Source organism: Leptonychotes weddellii, chromosome 8, assembly GCF_054177405.1.
Source record: "Leptonychotes weddellii isolate Sample4059 chromosome 8, ASM5417740v2, whole genome shotgun sequence".
Lineage (NCBI taxonomy): Eukaryota > Metazoa > Chordata > Mammalia > Carnivora > Phocidae > Leptonychotes > Leptonychotes weddellii.
The window spans coordinates 11,520,130-11,532,490 of record NC_138376.1 but is presented as its reverse complement, the minus strand read 5'-3'; the positions used below and the strand labels follow the sequence as shown (position 1 = coordinate 11,532,490).

The following is a 12,361-nucleotide window of genomic DNA, read 5'->3' as shown; positions in this document are numbered from 1 at the left end:
CGGCCTGCCAACAGTCTTCCTCGGTGCCCCTCAGCCGGGCTGGGGTTCATCTCCTCAGATGCCACTTTCTCACACTGCCCCCTCTCCACCTTCCCGCCCTGCACTCCTCCAGGCCGCCTCTGCCCGCCCCCCCTCCCCCGCCTTCTCCGCCTCTCTGGGCTCCACGACGAACACCTGCGTCCCCCCCAGGTCCCCAGGCCTGCGCTAACAGTGCAGGGACATCCTGCTGCGTCGCATGGCCTCGCTGATCAGGTAGGCGGGGCTCAGCTCGGGCTCCTCGGTCATGATGGCGATGTTCTGCCACTCGCCCGTCTGGCTGGACCTCTTGATGGTGTCCACCACGCACAGCGCGTACAGGCAGTCATCGAAGGTGGCGGCCATGGTGAGCGGCCGCCCGTCCCACGTGCGCCGGTCGTCCTGGTCCTGGAAGGCCTGGCGCACGGCCTGCATCATCTTGATGGTGCCGCGCAGGTAGGGCGACGGGATGTCGCTGAAGGCCTTCTCGGGCAGCAGGGAGTTGCTGACGGGCGTGGCGTCCTGCAGCAGCAGCTCCTGCTGCGGGGCCCCGTTGCGCTGCCCGTACAGGTCCGTGCCCACCGCCAGCAGGCGCCCGGCCGAGCCCACCACGGTCACGTCCTGCTTGAAGTCGCCGGGCACGTTGAAGTTGAGGGTGACAGTGCAGCACACCCCGCCCTCCAGCACCATCTGGAAGGTGCAGAAGTCGTCGCTGGTGATCTGGCGGATGCCCTTGATGTGGTCGGTCTGCTTCACAAAGGTCTTGAGCAGCCCGTGGACCTTGACGGCCTTCTGGCCGGTGAGGAAGGTGAGCAGGTCGATGATGTAGGTGCCCACCGAGTGCAGGCCGCCGCCGCCCATCAGGTCGTCGCAGCTCCAGTTGTACTTCTTGCCCAGCAGGCTGCCGCTGTGCACCTGCACCTCGCACACCAGCAGCTCGCCCACGTAGCCCTCCTCGATGAGCTGCTTCATGCGCACGAAGGCCGGCAGGAAGCGCAGCACGTTGCCCATGATGCTCATGAGCTTGGGGTAGTAGTGGGCGGCCGACATCATGCGGAAGGCGTCCAGCGGGGTGGCCGTGCGGTCGCAGATGACGTTCTTGCCGATGCCTGCGGGCGGGGGGGGGAGGGGGGGAGGGGGAAAGACAGCCGTGAGGGCGCGGGCGTGCGCAGCGGTAGGGGGCGCTGTGGCCCGCACACGCTAATTCTCCGGGCGGACCAGACCCGATCTGAGAGTCCTGACAACCGAAGGTGTTTGGTGGCCCCGGTTACTTATGCAAAAGTTACCTAATCCCTATTATATTTGTACTGTAACCCATATGTAATTATTTGAATATTTAAGTGCAATGGGTCAAGTATTAAACCACGGATTCAAATATTGACTCCTTTTAATATATTTAAATAGCCTATAGTTTGGAGAGGTTTTTAAATATTTGCCAGTATATAATATAAAACGCTTCATTTCAGGTTTCGTGTCTCTAAGTCTATAACACTTTATACACAAGTATATTTTACTTGTAAAATACTGATAAATTTAACATTTAAATATAAAATATAAGTCCTATTGAAGTATACAGTATCATCTTTTTACATATAAAATGTTTTATTAAAATTATCTTCCATAGGGCGCCTGGGTGGCTCAGTTGGTTGAGCGACTGCCTTTGGCTCAGGTCATGATCCTGGAGTCCCTGCATCGAGTCCCGCATCGGGCTCCCTGCTCGGCAGGGAGCCCGCTTCTCCCTCTGACCCTCCCCCCTCTCATGTGCTCTCTCTCTCTCTCAGTCTCAAATAAATAAATAAAATCTTTACAAAAAAAAATTATCTTCCATATGAGATGTTTTATATGTAAAACATAATGTATTAAAGATGTATTATTAGAAATATCATATGTAGGGGCACTTGGGTGGCTCAGATGGTTAAGCGTCTGCCTTCCGCTCGGGTCATGATCCCGGGGTCCTAGGATCGAGTCCCGCATCGGGCTTCCCGCTCCTTGGGAGCCTGCTTCTCCCTCTGTTTCTCTCTGTCTCTCATGAATAAATAAATAAAATCTTTAAAAAAAAAAAAAGAAATATCATATGTAGGGAAGAGAGGAGTGCCTTTGTCTGGATAGAACCAGAATATGTAAGCTTAAGTCATAGCCAAGGCAAGTCTGATTAAATACGAGGAAGAATTTCTTAATGATATCCTCTGGAGGTCTAAGCTTTTAGCTCTCTCCCCTACAACCACAAACAAAGGATCATATTTGGAGTGTTATCCTGCTTGTTTATTTTGCATTATGGATTAGGGCTGGCAGTGGTCACAGATATGTTTGCTTACTGTTTTCCCGCTCTTGACGGAAAGAGTGGGTATTCCCTGTGTCTGAGGGGTGGGCAGTGGCTGGCTCCTCCCAGACCTCCCTCTGGCTCATGGTGGGGTTTGGCGCTTTTGGCCAATGCAGCTGAGGCCAACTAACAATTAGGCTTATGTGATGACTATACTGGGTGCATAAATTACAGGTAGATTCAAGCCCTTTGGGACACTAAGTGATTCTGGGTCTGGAGAAAACAAAGGATCAAAGGAAATAAGAGTGACAGGGAATGAGAGAGGGATTTATTCTGTAGAAGCCAAGAGTGAGGGATGAAAAACAACTCAGCTAAACCTGTAGAGACAGCCAACTGGAACTTAATAATAATGATAATGATAACAATAATAATAATTAATAATAATAGAATTACACAGATTTTGTTAGTACACCAGATTAAAGGTTGCTAGGTGGAAAGACTTGGGGAGCTTCTGAGTCAGGGCACGTGTCTGCCTATGGCTGGTCTCTCTTGTCTAGTCATGCTCTGCACATTGACCCTCTACTGGGGACCTGTCCACTCCAGCCACAGATGGGGGGGATACCCCAGGGAAAGGGAGCAACGAGACACGCACTCCCATCCCAGTTGTCCTGACTGTGGGCATTCAACTTGACAGCACCCACGAAATCTCACAACAAGCTGAGCTGAGATAGGGTTCTGTGGGGGTCCTGCAACTGTGGGTGTCTGTCCAGTGGAAATGCCTGGACAAGGCCACGGTCTAGCCCGTGACTCTCATCTTCCCAGTGGAAGAACTAGCCAAACAACAGATGTGGTCAGAACAGATTTTGGAAAATAAATACGATCGATGGCTGTCAATTTCCACACACGCATTTAATTCTGGCCCTGAATGAAAGGCCTGGAAGCCACACGATGACCACATCTCCTTGCCTTTTCCACGTTGGCAGAGCTGACTGGCTTTTCTGATGACCATGAATGATCAGTAAGAAGCTCCTTTAACTCTTAGCAACCAGTTGAGGACTAAGGCTCTGGGAGAGGGACAAGGAAACATTGGTTTGTATTATCAAATGTGCCATGCGCTTGCAAAACATAATGTTCTGATAATGCGATCCTGTTGGCATTAGGCTCATGTAACACCCGCTCGCGCTGGCAGGAGCAGATTTATATGTAAACGGATTGGTAGGCCACTGCAGGGACAGGTGACTAATGCTGCCAAAATTTGCCCTCACACCTGCTGGGTAGGGGATGTAGCCTCTCCTATAGCCTACCTCAAGGTCCCCCCCAAACCAGGACCCTGCCTGTCATCTTAGTATACTCTTGCTGTCATCTTAATGGCACATGAGAAGTTTCTTATTTTTCTATTACACTCCCTATTTTTTTAAAGATTTTATTTATTTATTTGAGTGCGTGTGCGCGCGCACGCGAGAGAGAGCACAAGTCGGGGGAAGGGCAGAGGGACAAGCACATTCCCCGGTGAGCGCAGAGCCCGAGGTGGGGCTCCATCCCGGGACCCTGAGATCAGGACCTGAGCCGAAATCCAAGGCTTACCCGACTGAGGCACCCACATGCCTTATTTTTCTATCATTAAAAAAACTATAAAATAGCAAAAGAAAAAATAGGGAAAATTAATTGACTTCCCATCCACACCCCCCAAACCATCACTAAATAGGGAATTCCTTGCAGCTGTATAGATGAAAAGACTCTGTTGGAAGCTCCTTCTCCAGAAAATGCAATATGAATACACACAAAAACCCCTCTCCCGTTCTGAAACTCATGCCTGGCTCCCCCAGCGTTCTGAGATCAAGTATCTCTTCCGTTAGGCTCTTTATGCGTGTTGTGGTTCTGCACTACACGATAAAGTCCTCAAAGACCAAGACTCGCTCTCATTTCTTAAGCCTCCGCTGTGCCCACAGCACCCAGTGGATGTTGTTGCTCGGCCCCACCTCATGGCCCGCGCTCCTTAGCAATATCCACACTTCCCAGATGGGTCTCGGCAACATCTTAACTCGCGATACCTACAGAACACAAAGGAGACTTCTAGGAATCTACCAGGAAGAAACAATCTAAGATGTAAGCACGGCGTGTTGCCCGAAGAGGCTTCTCACTGAATTATTCATTAAAGCAAAAAGCTAGGAACAATGCAAATGCCCAATGATAGAAGAATGGGTATGGAAGCTGTAGTGTTGCCATATAATGGAATAATTGTGAAGCCAAGGAACATGATGCTAATGAAGACTTTTTAATGGCAGGCGAGATGATTATGAGGTCATGTTAAGTGAAAAAGGGCTCCATTCATAGACATACTATGATCTCAACTCTCTCTTAAAAATACAAAAGAAGAAGAGAAAATCTGGAAGGGAACACCTCAAAATGTTTACAGCGGTTAATTCTTTAGTAGGATTATGACTGATTTGTATTTTCTTCACTATGTTTTTCTGTGTTTTCTAAGTTTCTCCTTTTATGGTCAGAAAAAATGTTCACTTTTCTTTTTTCTTCTAAGGACTGTATTTATTTATTTGAGAGAAAGCGAGAGAGAGAGCACGCGCAGGGGGAAGGGGCAGAGGGAGAGGGACAAGCAGACTCTGCACCGAGCGGGGAGCCCGACGCGGGGCTGGATCCCAGGACCCCAAGATCACGACCCCCGCCGAAGTCAGACTCTCGAATGACCGAGCCACCCCAGGCGCCCCTGAGCTTTTCTGTTTTAAACCCAAAGGAGACACAAAGACCTTTGAAGGATGGTGCTCACGTGATGGCAGAGGGCCCTCCAAGGTCTGGGGTGGGCAGGCAGGTGCGAGAGCCAGCGGACCTGTCCCAGCGCCCGTGCCCCAGCGGGCTGGTGAGAGCGCCACTGACCCTCAACGGCTTCAGAGGCTCAGGCTACATTGCTAGGTCTCCTGGCTCCAATTCCTCAGGACCTCTTTATGATTCTGATGAAAGCTATGGACTCTGTTCAGAAGATGCAATTCAAACATACGCACAAAACGATACCCACACCCCAAGATTGGGTACAGTTCCCTCAGGTTCCAAGGAGCAGGCATCTCCATCATAAATTGTACAGTAACTTCTTCTTTTTAAAGTACGTATTATGTATTTTTGTTTTTTTAGTAGGCTCTATGCCCAACATGGGGCTTGAACTCACAACCCCCAGATCAAGAGTCGCATGCTCTACCAAGTGAGCCAGGTGCCCCTGTACAATAACTTCTTGAAGGCTTTATGACATATTGTTAAAAACAAGATAGCTTCCAGTTTTAAAAGAAACCCAAAATGCAGAGCTAGCAGGCCCTGATTTGTAAAGCAAATCCCTTTTCTCTCTGCTCTGGATACTCTTACCTCAACCCCACCCCTCGGTGGGGCTTCCACAAAGCACCCTGTGGAGCCCCCCCAAAATCCTCAGGTCCTCTTTCCCAGCTTCTCCCCACCAAAATGCCTAGAACCTGAAGCTCCAAGGTCCTTAGCAGTTTACAAAGAACAAAGGGCTTAGGGCTAAAGAAATATAATTCTATTTTTTGTTGTTTACTTGGTTTTTCTGATTTTTGTTTTATGTCAGCTTTACTGAGGTATAATTAACATATAAAATTGTGAGATCTTTATTTTTTTATTTTTAAAAAAGATTTTATTTATTTATTTTAGGGGTGGAGGGGCAGAGGGAGAGAGAGAATCTCAAGCAGACTCCCCGATGAGCGCAGAGCCTGACATGGGGCTCCATCTCACGACCCTGAGATCATGACCTGAGCCAAAACCAAGAGTTGGGCACTTAACCAATTGAGCCACGCAGGCGCCCCTAAAATGGTAAGATATTTAAAGTGTACACCGTGGTTATTTGATATACACATGCACTGTGAAAGTATTTCCACCATCTGTTTAATTAACCTCTCATGGTTATCTTTTTGTGTGTGCAAGAGAACATTTAGGTTCTACCCTCTTAGCAAATTTCAATTATACAATACAATGTTATCAGTTATAAACACCATGTTTACATAAGATCCTCAGACCTTGTTCATCTTACAGCTGAAAGTTTGTACTTAAAGGAATACAATTCAAATTGTAGGCTTCCAGTCATCAGACACTCTGTGTGTGTGTGTGTGTGTAGGGGTGCACGCAGGTGTGTGTGTGTAAGTACATGAGTGTGGCACAGAGCATCCCCTCACTCCTAAAATCACATGCAATGTAAAGGGAACTTACATTTTCTGGGTATAGTGTTGACACACCCAACAATCCTGGGTGCGTCAGGTGCCATGGAATATATGCTGGGATTTCTTCCAAAGAAAGCAGATAAATACCTGCCTTCCAAATCTCCCCTTTCAGCCTGGGCTTTGGTCTGGCTCTCCAGAAGATACCATGGCTCTTTGGTGTCTTTGTCATTTTCAGGTGTCTTAACACAATGCTTTTCTTGCTACCCCTGAGAAAGTGCTAGAATAGGCTCTTTAGAGAAAAGCCCTTCTCTCTTTTGTGCTGAAAAGGAAATAACAAGTGAGGACCAAATCCTGTACTCCTCCCTAAGGACACGACTTCGATAGGAAGGTAAACAGATACCATCAGGGCGACAGGAGCTGAAAGTCTCTGTTTCTCAGGGAGAGAAATTGGGGGAGAGACTGAAGGCCCCTTTCCCTGCCTGGCCCCAAACAGCCATGGCCGATTCCTAATGGGAAACCACGAGGGGAAGAATATGACCCGGGTCTCCGCTCTGCAGACCCTAAGAGGAGAGTGTGTGTTTTCTCACTCTTGGGGGGGCTTTACCAAAAGGCCAAACATGCTCCCTTAGGAGTTTATACTCTCTTGTGGCAAGATGTGGTGTCCTCCTTCTAAAGCAAAAGATCCACAGCTTTGGCACCCCATACCATTTTAAAGAGAATCATGCGGCAGAGGATCAAGATAATCGACGACTTGAAACATATGGATTCAATTTCACTCCTAGTAAACAGGCCGTGCAAAATGGAAAGCAGAAAAAAGTGCTACGCGACTGAGAAGGAAAGAGTGTTTTGTGTTTTGCCAAGCCCCAAACGTCTCCCAGGCTCCGGAGAGTTTCAGTTAGGCCCACTGGTGCTCACAGTGATGCAGAGGAAGAGGAAGAGCTTTCTGGGCATTTGGGGACTATGGTGGATGCGGTCACCCTGCTGCTTCCTCCCCTCTCCCGGGAAGTGATCTGAGCCATTACACCATCAACCCCCTGCTTAGCTCTCTCCACTGAGGGATCTGCCCCTGCACCCAGAAATGGATGCCTTGGAATCCTGCCACATTTGTCAAGGCAGAGCACTGCAGGGACTCTGGGTGGGTGGCAGAGAACACATCAGGACTGGCCTGGCATGTGGGGAAGGCTTCACAGCCCGCCTCCGTCGTAGACCACCTATCCTTTTGCATGAAGACCAAGAGCCTAAGCTGGGTCTTTTGGGGATCGAGAGGAGCTGAATACATCACCCCAGAATGTACCGCTTTGACATGTGGATTATTTCGAGACTGAAAACAATCAGGAATCAGGACTGAGCAGACTCAAGAAGAGCTTTTTACCTCCCCCTTAACTGCCTAAAAGAATTTAGCTAGAGGGGCTGTACCAGGAAGAGAGAGCTATTGCCAGAGATAACTTTTTATATCAGAAAAAGTTATCTGCATGGCCTGGGGGACATTTGTTTATCAAACATTTGTCCTCTTTCATCTTTCTGTGAAATGTCTTCGTCCTCCCTTTGAAGCCTCAGACCCCTGCATCCTCTTCTCCTTAGCTTGGTTATGATCTCTAAGTCTCAGTGACCTGCCTGCCAGGGAATCTCATGTTTCCAAAGGGGCTCCTGTATGTAAGAAACTTGCTTTTCTCCCATTACTCTGTCTTATGTCCACTTAATTTTTAGCCAACCAAAAAACTTAGAAGGGAAGACGGGAAACGTTGTCTACCCCTACAGCACCTTTGGGTTGGGACCAACTTTATTTTTTAAGTGAGAACCCCTGGTCAGCACATAAAGTAAGCGCTCCCTTGTCCACAAAATTGTGGGACTAAGACCTCACCTCTATCACGGAGCTGAAGCAGGGGAGAAAATGAGATCAACAGGAAAACTCTGGAGGGTGAAAGTGCAATGTGCAAGACCGCATGCCTGCTCTTTGTCAGAAGCTTTTAAACGAAATAATTCCAGAAGGAGCTTTACTGCCCTCCTGAGATCTCCCATGGGGAAATGGGAAACTGGCACCCTCCGCAGCCTGCTGAGTGTGTTCTCCATAACGAGCCACAGTATCCACAGCCCTCACGGGGGGTTAGTGCTGCAGGGAAGGAGTTTCCCACCCGCAGACCCTAAGCCACCTTCAGGCAGCTGCGCCCCCCCATCCTCCAAGCTCAAGGTCTCCTAGCCAGGGCTGGGTACCCGCCCATATCTCTTTCCAGAGACCAGAGCTTTTGCAGGCGGCTGATGCTCCCTCCAGATGAGCCCCTGAAGGAGCAGGGGCAAGGGATTTCCCACTGACACCTCGAGGGAGAGAGATGTGCTGTCTGCTAACCCAAAGAGCAGCTACCCTTTCCTGCCCGTGATCAAGTAGGTTCTCCCCTGGACACCTGGGGTACAGCTGCGACCCGGCCACCCAGAGACCAGAGCCATCCCCCAGCATAATCAGCCTGAAACTTCAAAGCACGTCTCGCGGCCAGCACATTGTCAATTACACACTACTCCCTTATCTAATCGATGGTGGAAATCTATGAGGCCAAAGCTACTTTCCCACCAGTTCTTCCCAATTACTCCACTTGTGTTGACAGCTCCTTATCTTCCGAAAGCCCAAATGGCTGCCTGTCCTACAGGCTGGCTTGCGGCCGTCCTGGCAGATTGGCAGAATCCCCACAAGAAGTCCCATCAGATACAGCCTCCTAGTTTTCCCTGCCATTCACAGAAGGTAGAGAAGACTTCTCTGCCATTCAGGCAGGGAACTCATTATCTTCACTTATACTCCATTCTGTCAGCGTTTCTGTGCTAGGGACTGGGACTGAAAAATGAGTAAGATAGATGAATAGGAGCTCTCAGTCTAGTAGAGAAGACCAACCAGAAATGAGGGATTACAGTATCTTATAGATTATGGGATCTAACAGAGGGATAAGCAGTGAGAGCAGAGAGAAGGGCTGCCCAACTGATTGCGGCGTGGTAGAAAGCTCTGCTGGAGAGGTGATATTTGAGCAGGGTTCGGAGGTATGTGTAAGAGTTTACCTGAGGGGCGCCTGGGTGGTTTGATCGGTTCGGTCTCCGACTTTTGATTTCAGCTCAGGCCATGATCTCAGGGTCGTAAGATCGAGCCCCGTGTCAGGATCCGTGCTCAGTGCAGAGTTTGCTTCTCTCGCTCTCCCTCAGACCCTCCCCCCTACTTGCACACACACTCTCTTTCTCAAATAAATAAATTTTAAAAAAAGAGTTTAACTGAATGAATATTCAGAAGCTTCGGGTCCCATTTAGAAAATGGTTGAAAACAAGAGTGTTTAACCTAGGATCTGAGAAACCATTAAAATTGGAAGTGGTATGTATATATCCTGATGTTTTCATTAGAGTCTTAAAAGATTTTATGATTCAAAGGAGATCAAGCAGAACTGGAGTGCCGAGCGAAAGCAACAAGGAAGGCAGAGTAAAGACAAATCTCTGGTTTTAAGGGAACTAAATATCTGAACACACTGGGCTACTTGTAACCGTTCCTTCCCCTCTCCCTGTGGGTTTCACTCACCCCCTGCAACACTGCATTTAGTCCAGCTTCGACTCAGCTCCGGCTCGTCCTTCCTTTATTCCCTAGGGGTTGGCATCCTCTCCCTCTCCGCCCTCCCGCCCACCCCCCATACACACGTGCTTTTTTTAAGCTGAGAATGTTTCTTTCAGCACCAGCAGGGATGACTTGTCTAAACCCCACTCTGTGCCCTCTGGCCCTTCTTCCATATAAATTGGGAGGAGAGCCCCTTTGGAGAAATCCCTCATCTTCAATCCCCATGGGAGTTTCTGACAAACGACTTCCCAACTCAAACTACTAATCTGATCTGTTCGCAATAATAATGACATACTTTAAATCTTTTTTTTTTTTTTTGAGAGAGAGAGAGAGAGAGAGAGTGCGCATGAGTGGGGGGAGGGGCAGAGGGAGAGAATCTCCAGCAAACTCCCCGCTGAGTGCAGAGCTGGACGCGTGGCTTGATCTCACAACCCTGAGATCATGACCTGAGCCAAAATCAAGGGTCGCTTAACCGACTGAGCCACGAGGCGCCCCAAATAGCACCACAACCGTCTACTGAAGAGGCTTGTGCCAGAAGAGGCTGACCATTTTACATATGCTTCCATTTTTGTGTACACAACCCCATGAGGTGGGTACTAATATCGTCCCCATCTCACAGATGTGGAAACTGAGGCTCGAAGAGGGGTAACAACTTGGGCAAGTTGACTGGTAGAGCTGGGATTTGAACCCAGATTGCCAGGCTTCAGAGTAAACCTGGTCTTCACTTTTACACTCCTACTGCCTTCTGAACATCCTTGTCCTAGGGCCGGCTCTGCCGTTCTTCTCTCTGAACTGTATACAACACCCAGAGTTGACATCCACCTCCCTGATGCGTGTTCCCAATGCCGCCAGGCAACACGTGCTCCGGGGAGGGCTCAAGGAGGGCTCGGGGGAGAACCGTGCAGCTGACCATGGTGAGCATCCAACACCGGGGCGCTGGGGGTGCCCACTGCCCCACTGGATGACAGCCAAAAGCCCCAGAGCACCATGATTAAGTTTCCATTCTAATTTCAAACTTGACATGGAAATGGGTCAAGGGTGACCCACCTTCGGTTGCCCCTGTCAAGGCCCCTGATGCCGTCGGTGGGCTCCGAAAGAGGTGAACGGACCAGAGACAAGAAATCAGCACAGCTAATACGGATGGGACGGGATACTGAACTGAATTAAACGTTCGAGTGCTTCTCTACATCCAACCAACCCTAAGAGGCCAGCCTCTATCGCACCAATGCTTTTTACGGGTTCCCATCCCCCACCAGCCCCACTCAGGACTGTTGTCTGAAGCCTCCTTTTGCAGAGGAATCCCAACAAGGAGTTGGATTTTCTCAGACTGTTTTGTGTGCGATACATTATCGAATCACTGAGCCCATAACTGAGCAGGGATATCCAGAGCAGGGACAATGCTCCTGAAACACGTTTCATTTTTGGCTTCCCTACTGGGAAATCCCACACATCTGCATCACTGTTGGCCCGTATGTGTTGAGAGTGAACATGATGTTGGGAAGTCACTAGCCAGCCCCGCCCAGCCTGCGCATTCCCCAGGAGAGAAAAGCTGGCCACTCCTAGCCCAGGGGACACAGCAGGTGGGTGGGCAGAAGCCAGAGACCTTCTAGGCTAGTGGCATGCTTCCCAGCAGGTTGGCCTGAGGCAGCCCTTCCCTGCCTGTGGTGGCACTTACAGACCCCAGTGAGGGGCACGAGGCAGTGAGAGGGCCCACGGGAGAACGGAGGCCTGGGGTTGGGTGTAGTGGCTGCAGTCGTCAGGGACTTGGGGACAGAGGAAAAGAGCCAGGCTGTGGGCTCGCCCGTGGAGTCCTGCCTACGCCGGTCCCAAGTAGCCAAATGACACCCACTGCCTCTTAGTGGTCACTATTCTGGGCAGTGGCCTGGGACCGCCCCTCTCGAGCCTGCACCGCTATTCCACCCCTGACCAAGCCAGAATTCAGAGGACTCCACCTGGATGCAGATGGTGCACATAGGCCATGCTTTCCCCACGGAAGCAGCCACCGTCTGCAGGCAGGAGGACACAGGGCAGAATGTTGGGCAACTGGGTCACCAGAGTCTTCAAAAGAGACTGAGCTGCTTCAGCTGTAAATGACTGGGTTGGGTGAGTTGACTGGATTGCACTATCATTCCATTCTCTGCCCACGCATCTAGCAGGATGGGGGCCTAGAAGGGTATGGAAGTGGAGTGTGAATTTTCTTGACAGATCCAAGAGGGTGGGAAGCCCCATATTATCTCCCAAAGCCCCTCCACTGTCCTCTCCAAAACCTCAGTACTGAATTATCAATTTGTGAGTCAATGCTTTCCAGAGAAACATAGACTAACCTCACTGTGCATACAG

General features: G+C 49.7%; 1 protein-coding gene across 1 annotated transcript in view; it reads right to left on the bottom strand.

The window, feature by feature from the left end:
- Positions 1 to 169: 169 nt before the first annotated feature.
- The window catches only part of GFOD1 (Gfo/Idh/MocA-like oxidoreductase domain containing 1), a 92,205-nt gene continuing 80,013 nt past the window's right edge, over positions 170 to 12,361 (bottom strand). The window contains exon 2 of the mRNA XM_081827672.1: positions 170 to 1,124. Coding sequence (XP_081683798.1) covers positions 205 to 1,124 — 920 coding nt within the window. The 3' untranslated portion in view covers positions 170 to 204. The remainder of the gene's footprint in view (positions 1,125 to 12,361) is intronic.